This window comes from Gigantopelta aegis, chromosome 10 (assembly GCF_016097555.1).
Source record: "Gigantopelta aegis isolate Gae_Host chromosome 10, Gae_host_genome, whole genome shotgun sequence".
Taxonomy (NCBI): domain Eukaryota; kingdom Metazoa; phylum Mollusca; class Gastropoda; order Neomphalida; family Peltospiridae; genus Gigantopelta; species Gigantopelta aegis.
Window position 1 is genome coordinate 19,284,099 of NC_054708.1, and position 18,500 is coordinate 19,302,598.

The following is an 18,500-nucleotide window of genomic DNA, read 5'->3' on the forward strand; positions in this document are numbered from 1 at the left end:
AAAATAGTTTGCAAACGTTCAAGCGAAAAACGTCTTGCTGAACGTAGTCCGATATTTGTAGGCTAAATTACGCTGTTACGGTTACCTCCCCGTTATAGAAATGGCTCTATTCCGATCGTCTCAGTTTCTTAAACATGTTATTCGCTCCTCCAAAACAGGTAAGGGCTTAATTACATTCACACCTGTACGCCATTGTATTAGTAATGTTAACAGCAGTGTCAGCACTGCATGTCAGGAAGGATGGGATGTGTGTTGGGCGTACGTTTCAGTCCTGGCTAACTGGTTGAACTTTCATAACCTGTTGCTGTTAGGCATTATTAATTATGTGTTTCTTGTTAAAAAGCTCAAAGATAAAGTTTGGTTTTGTTTAACGATACCACTAGAGCACATTGATTTAATAATCATCAGCTATTGGATGTCAAATATTTGGTAATTTTAACATATAGTCTTAGAGAGGAAACCGGATTCATTTTCCGTTACTAATACTAGTTCTAAAGGGATTTTTTTTTATATACGCCATCCCACAATGTTTAGGATAGCACATACCACAGCCAGTCATGATGCACTGGTTGGAATGATAAATATCTTGTTAAAATAAGTTTGTTTTGTTTTATGGCACCACTAGAACACATTGATTTATTAGTCCCCTAGGTACCAGTCCAACCGGAGGGGTCTATAGGTTTTGTCTGTCTGTCTTTCCTTCTGTTCCACATAAAGTTTTCCTGATACAAGTTGGAGAATCTGTTAGGAAACATTGGGACATTCTAGGTGGCACCAACTGACACTTAATAAAAATAGCTATTTAAGTTGCAAGAGCTGACACCATGCTTAGTTCATCAAGATTAACTTTGGCTACAAGTGCAAGCACTACCAAAGTGCTTGCACTTGTAGCCAAAGTTAATCTTGATGAACTAACACCATGCTTAGAATGGCTGGTAGAGGTGCTACATGGTGGGCAGGGACAGTTACCAACTCATTTTTAAAGTGGCCCATAGTGTAACGAATCTGATGAGATTTTGTCTGATAGTACTAGTAAATTAAAAGATTTCATATTTTTTTGTAATTTTTTATGCACATTTTTGTAGAAAGCATAATGTTTGTATTTCAAAACTAAAGTTGATGAATAATTTTGGTGGAAAGCCAAACTTTTACATTGCAACTTTAATGCCATAATCCATTTGTGTTAAAGTTTAGTAATTTATTATATAAATTTAATTGAAACAAAATCTTACTGCCACTCTACCTACGACTGGCTTAATTCATATCAATACATATTAACACTTTAATTATATTTACAGCATGCTCAAGACCATTCAGTGTGAAATCTGTGGCAGCAACCAAGGCTATACGACCACTAGTGCTGGGCTGTGCAGCAGTAGCAGGGCTAGGGTATGGGGCTTACAAGTTGCGCCACAAGGAGCTCCTGTCAGCGGTCATCAAGGGTTTGCAACCAGAGCCAGTGTACGCTGCAAGCACTCCTGAAAGCCAGCCTTCGGTAAATTGATTTAGAATTTGTAATACATGTACAAGTTACGTTACAAAATTGAGAGCTCAAACTGAAGAAGTTGTTGCCTACAGCAGTTATGAAATGTTTATGCCATAGGCAAAATTCTCACCTACATGTGTGGCAATTTTTAGCCTGCCTACAGCAATTCTAAACTAGTAACTTTTGTAACAAATACAAAAAGCCTAAAATAATCCCTTCAGCCGATGGCGAACATTTTTATCCACTAGAAAAAGTGCCATCGGTAAACAGGGTTTTTGCCAGAAAGGAATTTTTGGGTATGGCACTATGGAATTGAATATTTACAATGTGTGAGCTGAATGCAACTGCAATCAACAAGGGGGTATGGGGGGCCTCCTCCAGGAAAGTTTAGGGTTAGGGTTAAGAAAATCATACAGTAATGATAAAGAGTTGTTAATTTTGTCAAAATGTTAACTTTAAAAAAAATCTGCAAAACAATTTGGGTATGGCGCCATACCCATTTTACCCTCTAGCAGAAACCCGGGTAAAGCACCTAACCTACTGCAATTCATATTAGCAAACTAAACAAAATTAAAATATAAAGACAATATTCAGTTAATATTGGTCAAATTATGTCATTGGTGAATGGATTTGGATAATGGCATATGTAGGTGCCAAAAAGTGGGGATGGGGGCACACACACATATATATAAATAAATATATATAAACCATCGCTGCTGCTACTGGATCAAGATTGGGGTTTTGTGTTTGCTTACAATTAATAGAAAATATTTTACATAAATGATTTTCAAAACTGTCTATGACTTTGTGCCTACAGGTGTTTTCTCCAACAAAGGACCATGCACTGTATCTGTGGATTCACCTAAAGCCATCGGCCAATGTCCGTGAAGTTGCACGTGTTGCAGCGAAACTGCAGAAGTTTGTTGACGAAGTGGTGGACCCCAAGATGAAGGATGAGGATGATGAAATATTGGCTGGAGTCGGATTCGGACCAAACTTTTATAACCAGGTACATTGTACTGCTGTAGCATTTTGTGTCATTTTAACTTATGATGGTGTCAGTTCTCTCTGTGTTCATCCGTCCATCAGTTCATCTGTCCATACATCCATCTGTTCATTCATCCATTTATGCCTCTATCCATTCATCTGTTGAACCAACAATTCATCCATTCACAGGCTTCGAAATTCACGATGGCTCCACTGCATTTGCCGTACTGCCCTGTGCCTTTGCTGTGATGCCTCAAAAAGACCAGTTACTTTACGGCTATGAATAACCGTGCCCTTTTAATTACCTGCCGTGGTGCCCCTTTTGTGTATGTGTGGTTTTTTAAAACTTGTATAACCCTAACTTTTATTTTAAAACATTAAACATGCACGAATTCGATGTTCCTCGGTAGTGTTTGTATACAGTTTCTTGGTCATGTATTATAATTGCACATCGAACGTAACAAATGATAAATTACGGTTGAAACGTACCCACTGTAACTTGCCGAAAGTTTTAACGTCGTACATTTACGAAAAAAAACGTAAATAGCCGAAAAAGAATCCCGGGGCAATTTTTTTTTTTTTAAATAGACAAACCATGCCTACGGAAGGAAGAGGGACAAATTTTGCCAAACTTTTTCATTATTATAGGTAAAAATTATTATTATTATTATTATTATTATTATTATTATTATTACTATTATTATTATTATTAGCTACTAGTATTTAAACGTCAGCTGTGTTCAACCAGACCGAGTGGAAAAACGTCCACTAGACTGGTTTATGCGCTTCACAATAAACCAAATGGCCACGTTGAGAACCAGTCAAATAGTTCACGAAAACAAACGTTTGCTGGCTGAACTTAGGGCTGTTGTTATCGATATTCTTCATGACAAATTGTGAAATTATAAAAAAAAGTCTGTCCCATCATTCTATAAAAAAAAAGGTTTTTTGCTATTAATTTCAGTTTTGTTTGACGTAACAAGAAAAGTAAAAGTGTATTGGAAATAACAAAACAATACTAATTTTGTGTGCAATTTACAAATCAATCGGCTTAGAAATGAATGACTTGTAGTAAATTTCATAGTAATAAAAAAGGCGTTCCCTGTGGGACGGACTTATAGTTTTAATGTTTATTAGCCTATTGAACGGACCCATGCTAAAATCTCCCAAATTAATGTATTCCCAATTAACTGAAACACTGAAATAAATGTGAACTGTTTAATGTTTGTGGTTATTCTTGAATATTCCGTTTATTTAATTATTACCCATGCTCAGCATTTGATAGGCCTATACATCACTGGCGTAGGAAGCGGGGAAGGGGGTACTTTGTAGCAGCATCGATGGTTTATATATTAATTTTATACGTGTGTCTGTGTGCCCACCCACCCCACTTTTTGGTATCTTCCTACAGGCTACACCCGTGTATATTAACAAATTCTGGATACTAGGCCTAAGCAGTAGCCAACAACGAAAATTGTACCATGTCTTCTTCAAATGACCTTCACCTTTGCATGCAGAAAAAAACGCGATGACTTGTAGTCTGTGCATGTGGTATAGAGAAATCCTTGATTGTTTTGTTGAGATCACACTTTGTTGTTTTTGGAAAATAAACCTACAATGTATGAGATGACTGGAGTTATGATAATACGATATATTTTCCTCTATAGGCCTACAGTATTTAGCAGTTTGTAATAAAAGCCGTTTAATCGCCACACACGTTACCGTACTGTCATGCGATCTCGTGTGTCACCAATTACTGTGGTACCTAATAAGAGCACGCGTTAATGATTCAAATTTCAAACAAATTAGTTATGCTCATATCCATTCAACGTCCAGGCATGTCTAGTCTGGGTCCAGTCTCTAACAACGCCAGTGATTGGGTCCAGGGCACAGCGTAAGAAGGTGCCAAAAAGTGGGGTGGGGGACATAAACATCATCGCTGCTACCCACCCACCCCCCACACGCACACACCCCTCAACCTCCATTTAACACACACACACACACACGTTGACTGATTCATTCATCTGTCCATCCATTCATCCATCCCATCCATCTATTCAGATGTCTACAACATCACACAGTGCTCACCAATTATTTAGAAATTTTATTTTCTTCTAATTATTTTGCAGGTTTCTTGTAAGAGCAAGGAAAACTTCACATATCCCCACCGTAAAGGAGTTCATGGAGACATGCCAAGTTCAGGTACGAATATGTTTTTTGTTTAAAGTAAAATAATAAATACTAATGTGGATAAGTTATTTGTAATATGATTAGTCAACTTCTGTCATGTCAGACCTGTTAAATTAAAAAATGTTTTATCAAATAGTGATGTGACCTTTAGGAGGTGATGTTAACTTTTATTATGTTAGACCTGTTAAATATTTTTATTTTTTTTATCAAATAGTGATGTGACCTTTAGGAGGTGATGTTAACTTCCAATATGTTAGACCTGTTAAATTTAATTGGGATTATTATTAATGGTAATGTGACTTTTGGGTGTTGATGTGATGTTAATTCAATTAAAACTTCCTTCACATTAGACCTATTAAATTTAATTGGGAAAAAGAAAGAAATGTTTTATTTAACGATGCACTCAACACATTTTATTTACGGTTATATGGCGTCAGACATATGGTTAAGGACCACACAGATATTAAGAGAGAAACCTGCTGTCGCCACTTCATGGGCTACTCTTTTCGATTAGCAGCAAGGGTTCTTTTATGTGCACCATCCCACAGACAGGGTAGTACATACCACAGCCTTTGATATACCAGTCGTGGTGCACTGGCTGGAATGAGAAATAGCCCAATGGGCCTACTGACAGGGATCGATCCCAAACCGACTGCACATCGAGCAAGCACTTTACCACTGGGCTACGTCCCGCCCAACAAATTTAATTTGGAATTCTGTTAAAATAATGGAGTTGTGATTTTCAGGAGGTGATGTTTTTATCCACGCCAAGAGTAACGAGATGAGCAAACTGTTTGAGTTGGCCCAGGTCTTCCTGAAGAACCTGCCGTCTGACAGCATCGAGGAGTATGAGGACATCTACAGCTTCGTCTACAGGAACGGGCGGGATCTGTCGGGATTCATCGATGGTAACAAAACACTCACATCTCACTGTCTGATGATTGGAAAATATACATGTGTATATTTTTTTTATATAATTAAGTTTTTGATGGGTCTTATGATAGGGTGTGGTCCATCCTTCAATTCATCTGTAAAAAGATTAATTTCAGGGCACATCTTCTTTGTCAATTCATATAGGATCATCAAACCGTATAGAACTTGGGATGGCGGTGTATTTCATGCTATAACATGCTATTTCTTATCAGTTCATCAAACCTTATAGAACTTGGGATGGCGGTGTATTTCATGCTATAACATGCTATTTCTTATCAGTTCATCAAACCTTGCTTGCGAGTACGAGGGATGGACGTGTGTCACATACCATAACTAGGTCACTGCGACCTATTTTTCACATGTTGCTGCATATTAAATTAAATCCTTGTCTAGGCCATATACTCCTTATCAGTTCATAACACATTTGTGTGGTTCTCCAGCAAACTTTTGACTGGCACTGGTACTCTTGCTTAAATGACAGTAACACCATCAAAGTAAAGTTATTACGAATTTGTCTACGGATGACAGGATACATTGATAGTGTTATAAACACTGAGATTTCATTGTTTATAAATTATAAAAGATTATTAGGGATGTGATTTATCATTTTTTTTAAATCTGCTTTTAGCTCCTTTGCTTTACATAAAATAATTTTCACAAAATAAAACTGAATTTTCTGTGAAATGCTAAAAATTACCTTTATTTAAGTATTTTCATCTTTTTAAAGTTCATTTTAGCTTTTGATTTCTGCTGTAGAAATGTTACATATGTTATGAGACTTGCAGACGAGATGAAATTCAAACATAAATGTTTATTCAGTTTGCTTGTACAACCATTTTAAAAAAATTTGTGGAACACTTTTAAAAGTACATGCAACTAAGCATCCTGCTGTAGGTGTGCTATCACATAGAGTAGTATCATGTGGTATTATATATAAATATGTAAGAAGACTATAACAATTTTGTTTAATAAACCCAGGTACTGAGAATGCTGCAGATGAAGACAGCCGGAAGGAGATTGCTGTTGAAAAAGATACTGGAGGAAGTTATGTGGCAAGTAGTATTTTTTCTTCATGAGCTGTAATTACAACACGGCTGAGAAATATATATTTAAATATTCAAGTGCTGCCATTCTTATTAGTCTCCTACTGTCCAACCGGAGGGGACTATAGCTTATATCTACGTCCGTCTGTCCGGCCATCTGTCCCACATATATTTTTACAGACTTTTTTTCACATTGCCTTAAGATATTGAGCTGAAATTTTGTGTATAGCCTTATCATGTACTGTTAAAGATAAATTTTGACATTTATGGTGATTTATCCATTTTTGACAGATTTATGGCCCTTGAACTTAAGAGATAAGAAAATTAGTTTTCTAGATGGTTTTTCATAATGCCTTGAGATATTGAGCTGAAATTTTGTGTATAGCCTTATCATGTACTGTTACAGATCAAATTTGACAGATCAGTTTTGACAGAGTTATGACCTTTGAACTAAGGAGATAAAAACACAAAATTCTGGATGTTTTTTCACAATGCCTTGAGATATTGATTTGAAATTTTATGTACTGTTACAGACCAAGTTGAGTTTTATGGTTATTTACTCATTTATCACAAGAGTTATGGCCTTTGAATTTAGGAGATAAGAAATTGTGTTGGGGGCTGGTAGGGGACATGTATTGCTTTAGCAGTACTCTCAGAATGCTGTTTATATACATACTGTTTTGGAATTAAAACTGATGGCTTAACCACTACATCATCAAATCCACTTTTTATCTTCCTTTAGTTGGTCGTTTAACTAGTTTGAAAATAACCAGAATGTTAACGTTCAGTGTACCAATACTTTTATACATTTATTTAAGGTTTATGCTTATATTTACAATTTAAAACAATGCAGTTTTTTTTTGTGTGTGAAATGTTAATGCTAATTTTGAAGTACAACAGGAATGTTTAATTTATTTTAGTTTATTTTGTATGTGTTTCAGTGTCTTTACTTGTTATATTAAAATATTTATTTTTGCTTTCAGATTACTCAAAAATGGCTTCATAAACTTGACTATATTGACTCAGAAAAGGGTGAGTTAAACTACAGTGGAACCATGTTAATCTGAATTTCATCAGTCCTGAATCATACCTGACAAGTATTTCCCTTGAATGAAAAGCCAATTTAAAAAATGTCAAGCAAAAATATACACCCTTGTTAAAGTAAACAAATTTTTTTTAACTTCCCCAAAATATTCAGTAATGAAAAAATGGCAGTCAAAAGATTTCTTTCCACATGCGAGTGCCAAGGTTCACTGATCTAGGCTGTTTTGTCAACATTTTCATTATCTTTATAAAATGTAAATAAAATAAATTGGTTAATGTATATATAGAGGATTCGTCACAAGTGTTTTTTAATATGGAAAATATCAACCGAGTGTGTGTGTTAATAGGTATTTGTCGAGGCTCTGTCGAGACAAATACCGATTAACTAGACGAGGTTGATATTTTACATATTAAAAAATACGAGTAGCGAATTCTATTTATCCTATAACACTCCTAAAATAACATTTTAATAAAACATTTACTAAATCACAGTACTAAATTCGCCGCCATTGGTAATATGACGTCATCACGATTAACACAAATTAGTTTGACGTCGCGCATTTCAAACAAATCTTTGAAAACGTTACGCTCAGGTATACAGGCCTTGTTGGCTTGTAAGCAAATGACCCATCCACAGCAACAAATTATCTAGAGACCTTGCAGATTTGCATACCATTATTAACCGAGTTAATAAAGTAAATTGTCACATGGGTTTATGACATGGATATCATGGGCAAGTTATAGGATAAATTAATTTTGAAACCAGTCTTTTCCAGAACGGAAAACGAAGTACAAGTTAAGTTACAAAATCTAAAAGCTAGTTTAGAAATTAATTAGGGAACTAATTTGATTATAAAATCATTGGTGACATACTGAAGAACAATTTCTTAAGTTATACACAAAGAATTATTTTTAATCAGTCTTTTGTGAGTCATTTTGCATTGCACTGCGAGAGACCGGTCTCGGTGGCGTTGTGGTTAGGCAATCGGTCAACAGGCTGGTAGGTACTGAGTTCGGATCCCAGTCGAGGCATGGGATTTTTAATCCAGATACCGACTCCAAACCCTGAGTGAGTGTTCCAGTGATCCATAACTGGATCAACAAAGGCCATGGTTTGTGCTATGGGAAGTGCAAATAAAAGATCCCTTGCTGCTAATTGGAAGAGTAGCCCATGAAGTGGCAACAGCGGGTTTCCTCTCAAAATCTGTGTGGTCCATGTCTGATACCATATAACCGTAAATAAAATGTGTTGAGTGCGTCGTTAAATAAAACATTTCTTCCTTGCACTGCGAGATTGCAAAGTTCCAAGAGTTAATGAATTAGGTCCCTGGAGACATTTGTTGATTGATGGTTTACTTTGACGAGCCTACAACTTAAAATAAATGTTCAAAATCAAGTTGTAAAGTTCATTTATCCTATTTCAATGTTTTATTACAAATAAAAATGACTGTTTTTGTTGTTTTTTGTTTTGTTTTTTGGGAAGGATGATCCAACCCCTGCAATTGTCCACGGCAATCGGCAAATCCGTGGAGATTACCATGAAGTCTTAATTGCAGGGGTTGTAATGTTGGGTTCAAAACCTCATGACTATAACAAACTTTCTGTATGCTGATAATAAGTTTTAAGTTTTTGTTACAGACAAGACACTGGAAGGAATTATCGGACGAACAAAGAGTGACAGCACAGAACTCAAACGCAAGAGTATCACATCACATGTTTCCCGTATGACATCAGGTAAGATTCCTCTTCAACAGCATAATCTACTTCAGAATATAAATGAGTCGAGATACCATTTATATATCAATCTATTACCCCTATGACATTTACATTTAGATAAATTTTGTTTATGGATGAGGATGATTGTGCATCCGAGTATGATGGTGAATTTAGGGCCATACTTAACCTAAAATAAAGGGGAGTGGGGTCGGGGCATAAAAAAGAATTGGGAGTACAATAATGGAGGGTGTTCACCAGCTACACAAATGGATCCATATTCACAAAAAGGTCTAAATTTACTAGCACTTACGTCTGCCGTAGGTTTACGTGCAAGAAGCACCTTATTCTCAAAGTGTAAATGTAACTTAGTTGGACGTAAATCCACGATTTAACACTCTCACTGGAGAAATAAAAAAACCCAAACATTAGAAACGATGGCTACCAGGTAAATAACAAATGCGCAAAACGCAATTTCGTTTGTCTTCTGCTAACAATAACATCGCGAATGGCGAACCATGACATTTTGGTATTGGTGAGGATCCGCGTTTTGGTACAAACTTGAGGATATTCCTTAAAAAGGAAAAGATAACTCGGGAGAAATTGGCCGAGTCGAAAACATCCGTTCGATCACCAACAAAAATATGTTAAATCCGTGGGCGTTCGCCATCGCAACTGCTTCAATTATTGGAAATGCTGCCAGTTTATGTAAATAATAGTAAATAACAGCGATCGTGCTTGATTTATTATATGTACACGACTTACGTGCAGTGTTAGTTGTAACTGGAGGCACTCTTATATTTACGTCCAACTTTACACATAACTTACGTTTTCGTTGTTTCGTGAATAGCTGTTTAGTCATAGATTTACGTTTATGTGTAAAACTAGGCTTACGATGTTTTGTGAATATGGGTCATGGCTTTTTTGATGGGTTGGGTGGAAGGCAAATGCCTGTCTGTCTGTTAAAAGATGTGCAATATTTGGTATTGGTGTTGTTTTAAATGGATCAGATGCTCTTTTTAATCAGGAGGAATTACATGTAGAATTGTGGATTAACAGACATTCAGTATTTGTTCATTATAATGTCAAAAAGTTTTCTATTTTTATGACTTCTGTGAGACATCATCAGATGTTAAGCTCATTTTTGTTGTAGAACAGAACTATTTTCAAAGATGTAACTAAATATTATATTATCAAGTAATGTAACATCCTGTATTTTTATTACTTCAGGAAACAATTTCAATGCTGAAACACCTTTTGAAATTGTTCGTCAGTCTATGCCATTTGGCACTTTGGCTGGTGAACACGGCCTGTTCTTTATCGGATATGCTGAGTCACCTGAAAACTTTGAGTACATGTTGAAGAGAATGGTGGGGGCTGGTGGAGACGGACACAGCGATGACATCATGAAGTTGTCAGAGAACAGCAAGGGAACGTACTGGTACTTCCCCAGTGTCGACGAGCTCAAGAAGATGCAGTAGAGCAAAAGCCTACACAGACTGATCTATGTTAATGTCTTGTTTTATCCGTTCATGCGACTTCTGATGCTATGTTAGTGGCTTGTTTAACTGTTCATGTAACTCATAGTGCTATGTTACTGTTGTTGAACTGTTCATGACACTATATTAATGTTAACTGTTACTGCAACATTGTTAACGACTTGTTTAACAGCTACTGTCACTGGTGATGCAGTTACAAATTTGTGCTGTTCATTGAATCGCATAACAGGTAGTTATTAAGGACAAACATTTTATAACCAGTTTCATCTTAGATTGATGTAAACAATGTAATTACTATATTGGTAATTAAAGGAAACATTTTGATATTCAAAGCATTTATTTTATAATGAATTTTTTGGGACTCATTCAGAGATGTTTTGCCATGCAAAAGGGACAGACACTAAACATTTTGTTTTTAAAGTGAAGTATGAACTTCAGCTTTGAGAGTGAACCACTACCTCAGTGGCCTGTCCCAACCAGTGCCCCATGACTGGTATATCAAAGGCCATGGTATGTGCTGTCCTGTCTGCTGAAAGGTAATATAAATGGGGGGAAAATGTAGTGGTTTTCCTCTGAAGATTACCAGTCAAAATTACCAAATGTTTGACATCAAATAGCCAACAATTAATAAATAATACTCTAGTGGTGTCTTTATACAAAACAAACTTTAGAGAGTGAACCACATTGTATGGCCAGCTTATGATCAAAAAATTTATTACCAAAATGTAATGGTCATTGATCAGTCAACAGTTAATGTCTATATCAAAGTTAGTTTGTTTTGTTTAACGAGCTCATGGATTCATTTATCATCGGCTGTTGGATGTCAAACATTTGGTGATTCTGACAGTCTTAGAGAGGAAACATTTTACATATAGTGCAAGGGATCTTTTATATGCACCATTCCACAGACAGCATAGCACATACCATGGCCTTTGAGTCGAGTGCAGTGGCTGGAATGCGACATAGCTTAATGGGCCCATCGATGGGGATCAATCCTAGACGGACCACACATGCAGTGAGCGCTTTACCACTGGGCTACATCCCACCCATGTCTATATTAAGACCTGTACATGCATCATGGAAAAACACAGGAAGGAAATGAATATTAACGACACACTCAACACATTTTATTTACGGTTATATGGCGTCAGACGTATGGTTAAGGCCCACACATATTGAGAGAGGAAACCTGCTGTTGCCACTTCATGAGCTACTTTTTAATTTTTTTTCGATTAGCAGCAAGGGATCTTTTATATGCACCATCTCCACGGCCTTTGTTACACCAGTTGTGGAGCACTGGCGGAACGAGAAATAGCCCAATGGGCCTACCGACGGAAATAGATTCTAGATCGATCGCACATCAGGCGAATGCTGTACCCATGAGCTACGTCCCGCTCCCCACTTTTAGATGAATGGAAGGAATATTATTTAACAACACCTCAGCACATTATATACTATGGTTATTTTACATGTGGTTATTTCAATGCTTTGTCAAGTTCGGTAACCCGCTACTAGTGAGAATCAATTGGAATTTTATCGTCAATCATTAGTTATAATTGGTTGGCACCAACAGATCTGCTTTTCATTACACAATGAATTAGAATTATATAGCAGAAGGATTTTAGTTATAAGCACCAAACACCTTTTGTAGTGTTCAACTTACAAATGGCTAATTTTACCATTAATAACTATTTTATTAAGGACTAACAAACAAAAATGTCACAAATTTTGTGAATGCAAGAAATAGACTCGCTACCCCACCTCTAAAAAGTCAAATGTTTGTGTATGTAATAGAAAGAAATGAATGCCCATCCCCTCCCACACCCCCTGAAAAAAACACCCATGCTGACAGTTTGTTCTGTTTTATGACACCAGGAGAGCACATTGATTTATTTAATGTCAAATATTGGGTAATTATGAGTCTTGGAGAAGAAATCCGTTACATTTTTCCTTTAATAGCAACGGATCTTTTATATGCATCATCCCACAGACAGGATAACATGTACCACACTCTTTGGTATACCAGTCGTGGTGCACTGGCTGGAACAATAAACAGCCCAATGGGTCCACCGACGGGAATTGATCCTAATGCTGACAAACAAAACAAGTCTTGACATCTTACATAATAGTTTGTTTATTATCTGATGCTATTATCAACACAAGACCCACTTGTGACAGTAACATATCTAGATTACATACACGTGACATACTACTGCTGCTTTACACACTGGCTAACTGTGGTTGTGTGATACTACACAGCTAACACTGTCCACATCTCGTAATTACCTACTTGTTGATCACTGTGGCACAACAATGATTACAGTTGAATGATGAATTAAGTCAAAGATCCTCATTAGTTCACAGAGTATAGTGTATTAAATGCATCATCAGCCTAGGGAGTATGTATCGGCATACTCCAAAATTCCACAAGGAACATTTTAATGCTTCTGTTCAAATTTAGTTCATGTATGCCCATCAGGGGCAAAATCTGACAATCTTAAAGAAAAAGTTAATCAGAGGGAAAAAGCTGAACTATTTACACACACTTGCACACATATGTATAGTTTAATGCCAGAGCAAAAAAAACAAAAAAAAACCCAAACAATTCTGATTAAAAATCTAAATAGTGTTGAAAATGGTTATGTCCATAAAGGGAGCTTCATGTTACAAATTATAGATTACTGAGTGCTTTATAGCTTGCGTTGAAAATGATAAAATGCAATTTGGAGTTAATTTAACAACATAAATAATTAAAGATTATATAAATCATTCTCGTGACATGTCATAAACAAAATTCTTTATGGCACATGATTCTCTGAATAAGACAATGAAAATAACGGAGGTGTTTAACGTTCGTCCACGTGTATATATGTCATCTGTATAAACACTAACCAATAAACATTTCTACTATAATCTAATTAATCATCACTTGAGTGTAGTTTCCTGGCATAAAATTCTAATTCTTGAACAAAAAGATTATTATTTATGATTACACTGTCACAATAATAAGATGTCTAATATGTATGTACCCCGAATACCAAATATGAACACTAAATATAGGTCTTTGAAATTTGCATACCGGTAATCCATTTACAGGTTATCCAAAAGCATTTCAGGTAACCCATTTCACTTTACATAGCCAGTTATGACCATGAATATCATGTCCTAAAATTAATGAATAAAAAAAAATTGGTTATGCAAAACTAGTCTTGCACAAGCAACGAGTAAATAAAATAATCATTGGTCCAGTATTCCTCGGCCCAAATAACAGACCTTGCATAATCAATAATACAATTACTTTACACATAACTGTTGACAGCTGACACAAGATATTACCTAAGGTAATTCCTTCAGTACACATAGAAAGTTCATTCATTCTGTCCGATAGCCCGCCAAACCTTACAATTTCTTGAAATAGATTTAAAAAAGATAAAATACCAACCATTAAAATAGAAATACCCTCAACCAGACATTATGTACATACTAATTAAAACACAAGCAAAAGTAATAAACCTAACTGGGCACAGTATGTCATGGTATTTAGACCACCACAAATAAAAATGATTACAGTGATTTCTTTGCTTACACACTGAATTAGTTTAGAAAATGTGAAATGTTCCATGTGTGTTCAAAGTTTCGTAATGAATACCCGTTGTTATGTCAACTTGCCCTACATCCCAAAACCGTACCCTAAACCTGCACCAATTTTGTGACCTTTACCTTCGATGTACACACATATATATATATATATATATATATATACACATAAGTGAGTAAACTCATAAGCAATGTGCATGTAATGTTTGGTTAATCTTGCACTTATAACTTCTGAAAAGAACAGGGCTAAAACACACAAAAGTGGCATAAACTGAAGCAACACAGGAATGATTAGTTACCGGACCATCAACTACATCATTTACTGTATTATCAAGACAAGCATCGGAATGAACATCCAAAATGTACAGTAATGACCTACGATGGTTGAGCTAGCACTTATATCTGAGAAATGATGTTTAACACAAAACTCAATACCAACTGATATACCGGTAAATATGCCATTTCTGCCAATGAATTCATACCACCTATACATGTACTTCACAGACAGAAACTTTTGTTCATAGGCAAAACAAACTAAAATATTTTACTAAAAGATGGATAAGCTAATAATGTAGGTCATGGCATTAATGTATACACCAGCAAGGCAAACTATCACATTTTTTTTTTTTTTTTAAACTTTCCAGAAGTTCAACATTTTAATTAACATATAAACTGCATCATTTTTTTTTTTCTTTCACTGTAACGCATCAATACACCTATATTTACAATTAGTGATTGTGATATAACAAAACACCATGAAATGTACAAATCAATATTGCTTATATATATATACATCTTCCAAAACTTAGTTCTAGAGTACACAGAGGGCTACACTACTTTAGTAACTACAGCAAATAGCAAAATTCATATACCCCATCTTCAAAACGCAAGTCATGGCTACCAATACTCCAATAAACATTTCAATGGTATTTTTCTGAATCTGACTTCTAGCAATACATTAAAATTTGTAATCAGTATAAATTAGGGTTTCTGCCATAGGGTATGAAGGGTAAAATTACACCCCCCAAAATCTTGGAAATTAACGAATATATTTTTGATAATTTTTAGAAATATTATAGCAAGAGAATTGCTGTTTAAAATTTGTCAACGTACAGGAAATATTGTGTCCAGTTTCAACAGATTTCAAGCTCAAAGCTCATAACCATCTGGTAGGAAAACTTATGATCCGTTTTATTTTTATTATGTACTCTCAAATTATTTTCTGGCAGAAAACCTGTAAATGTAGTCACGTTATTCTTCAAATTAATCAATTAACATATTATAATTTTGATTTCTTGCATATTGCTGTGGATAATGGGTCTAACTAATCTACTTTTCTTTTAATAGAGTAACGGAAAAAAACACCAAAAAATACATGTCCATAAAATGCAGAATGCAGTCAGTGTGCCTTCATATCATACAAGTGTAATATTATGACAAAGTTAAAATTATGACCAAGTATATATATATATATATATACTATACATGACAATGTTATCCTAATTACACATCAACTGATGGAATGTCTGTACATGTATTAATTTATACATTGAGCTAAAAAAACCAAAAAACATTGGATATTTCCAGGCATCGAAATAAGCAGTGTGTGTGGTTACAACAAAGTATGAGCTTGGTAACCTATAGATTATGATATGCTTATCAAGTTTACAATTATCATTATTATCACTGTAAAATCCGTTCAGAGACACACCAACACTTTTTCATTCATATCCACTCTGTACTGATACTTGGGGATGTGTATCCTATTTTTGAGGAACTCACAACTCATTAATATTTAAACAGTGTGGTTTTTGTTTACTAGGATTTTCTCTTTCTAGATATGTGGTATTCTACAGGTAACATAATCAACCATTCTCGACTTATTTCAAAGCCTGTTTTTTTTACCAATGTAATACAAGTTGTCATGCATTGAAGTAATCCATTAATTATCTCACGTATATATAGGAATGTGTAACATCAGAATGATTACAAAAAAAAAAAATCTCAACTACCTAATTATGACACAAAAAACTATTTGCTTTAACGGTTTAATCCTTATCTAATGTGATAGCCTACACAGTGACTGGTTGTTATTAAAAACTAACAATAGACTAGCACAACCATATGGGTTACATAGAATTTTAATTTTAATTGTACTTATGTACTTCGTTCTACAGGATCCAATTTCATAGATTTCTTGAAAGCTGAAATATTAATGCCAATAGATGAGGTAGGAAATTTTTATCTGAAAATTTGTTACTCATAAATTTGGTCCTCAAGTTAAAAATGATCATACATTATACAAATATTGATTTCTGTGATGTCACGCATATCTATTTTTACAAATTATTAACACTACCAGTTTCTTTAACAAATCATAATATTCGCAATTTAATAACACCATATACTGTTCATGTGAAATATCTAAAACATTTACAGTTTATCTATTGATGAAAAAAAAGCATTTTCACTAATCAGTGTATATATATATTTTTTTAATCCTGCAACTTCAGATATCTATGATAGCTTTTTTCCGAATGCACAATAAAAAATATTTTATTCAACTAAAAATATCAGGATTAAATATCAACTGAGCAAAACATATTACACAATATTTCAGATGTGTTAGACTAGAAACTCCATTCATTTACTGGGTCCTTTCACAATACACTCAGTTTTCTATGGATAACTGGCTCTTGGTCACATTACTTGGGCAAACTAACATACACACTAAGAACCTACAATAATACAGTATCATTCATTGCCATACAAGAAATACTTGGTACAGTGGAAAGTTTACTACAAATTTCACATAAACTGACAATTTCAGTTATGATGGAATTAATTTAACTTGTCTTGGGGAAAACTGGAATCTTATACAATGATATTCCGTGGATAGTATCGAGATGCATTTGTTATTAGATAAATATAGATACTAAACATTATGCCATTCCTCGCAACCTTTATATTCAGAAAATGAAAGGTGAAGGAAACTAATAACTAACAAAAGTTATTATCAACCCAGCATTCAAATGAAGGAAGCATTCTCCGATATTATAAAAAGCTCACAATCCTAGTTTTTGCATTTAACATCAAACGAATGTAATAAGGCAGGAACCAATCAAATAATTAGCGGGTGCTCGTGACAAAACGTATGTACTGAAAGTAGCCATTTAAAGAAAACAATTCATACCTTCTAAAGTACTTATGAAAACCCCCCAAAAACCAGCACATTATTCACACACAAAAAACCCAACTCTGATTATTCTTTATTCCAGATTCAAATAATATGTTTCAAAGGATATACAGCTCTTTTTTTTAGATTCCACCGTTTTCCAAATACTCCATTCCATTTAGGGTCCTCTTGACCTCAGCTGACTGAAAAATGAATCCTGTGGAAGAATACTCTTACTCTAATACACAGTAACACAAGGTTCACCATCTCAACTGACTGGCTTCATGAATGTATATGGCAATGAATGGTAGGCAAAGAAAGAAGAACTATATTTGTTTAGTACTGTTTTTCTATTACAATGATGTGACCTCTTTGTGAGCTTTCTGTGACCTCTGTGCGTCACGTGGGTAGTATTTGGACAGCGTGGCCTGAGGAATTCGCTTCAACATTTCTTTCGGGAAAATTCGCAGCAACTGCCACCCAATATCCAGAGATTCGAAAATTGTTCTATTTTCATAATGACCTAGAATACAAAAATAAAATTGGAGATAACACTAGAGTAGAAAGTAATGTCACTTCATCTTACCTAAATAAGAGTACCGGTCAGGTACATGATACACCCATCCGGAGTTTGATGAAAAACCAAAGATATTCATTAATGTGTTACAGGTATGATTCAATTCTAATTATGTGAAATTTATTTTTGCAATGGTAAATGGTTCTGACTTCTTCAAAGTCTAAACAAGCTTTTCCTATGATGTTCAGAATATAGACAAATTATTTTATTTATTTTTATCACAGTGACCTAGTAATTTTATGTGACACACCACCAT

The 18,500-nt window shown here is 35.0% G+C and overlaps 2 protein-coding genes across 2 annotated transcripts in view; one reads left to right on the forward strand and one right to left on the reverse strand.

Moving 5' to 3' along the window:
• On the forward strand, positions 1 to 11,227 carry LOC121383042 (dye-decolorizing peroxidase YfeX-like). The gene is made up of 9 exons (XM_041512801.1): positions 1 to 158; positions 1,299 to 1,495; positions 2,304 to 2,495; positions 4,603 to 4,675; positions 5,410 to 5,571; positions 6,575 to 6,648; positions 7,623 to 7,671; positions 9,322 to 9,417; positions 10,627 to 11,227. The coding sequence occupies exons 1-9, from the start codon at positions 101 to 103 to the stop codon at positions 10,875 to 10,877; spliced, it is 1,152 nt and encodes a 383-aa protein (XP_041368735.1). The 5' UTR covers positions 1 to 100; the 3' UTR covers positions 10,878 to 11,227.
• A 1,786-nt stretch (positions 11,228 to 13,013) lies between these two features.
• Positions 13,014 to 18,500, reverse strand: part of LOC121384242 (V-type proton ATPase subunit B) — a 29,998-nt gene continuing 24,511 nt past the window's right edge. The window contains exon 14 of the mRNA XM_041514529.1: positions 13,014 to 18,190. Coding sequence (XP_041370463.1) covers positions 18,021 to 18,190 — 170 coding nt within the window. The 3' untranslated portion in view covers positions 13,014 to 18,020. The remainder of the gene's footprint in view (positions 18,191 to 18,500) is intronic.

Bases quoted from the DNA above. Each gene is read 5' to 3' on its own strand.
- LOC121383042 (XM_041512801.1), top strand. From the start codon at position 101: ATGGCTCTATTCCGATCGTCTCAGTTTCTTAAACATGTTATTCGCTCC. The intron at 159-1,298 runs GTAAGGGCTTAA...TTATATTTACAG, and splicing joins TATTCGCTCCTCCAAAACAG to CATGCTCAAGACCATTCAGT. The intron at 6,649-7,622 runs GCAAGTAGTATT...TTTTGCTTTCAG, and splicing joins ATACTGGAGGAAGTTATGTG to ATTACTCAAAAATGGCTTCA.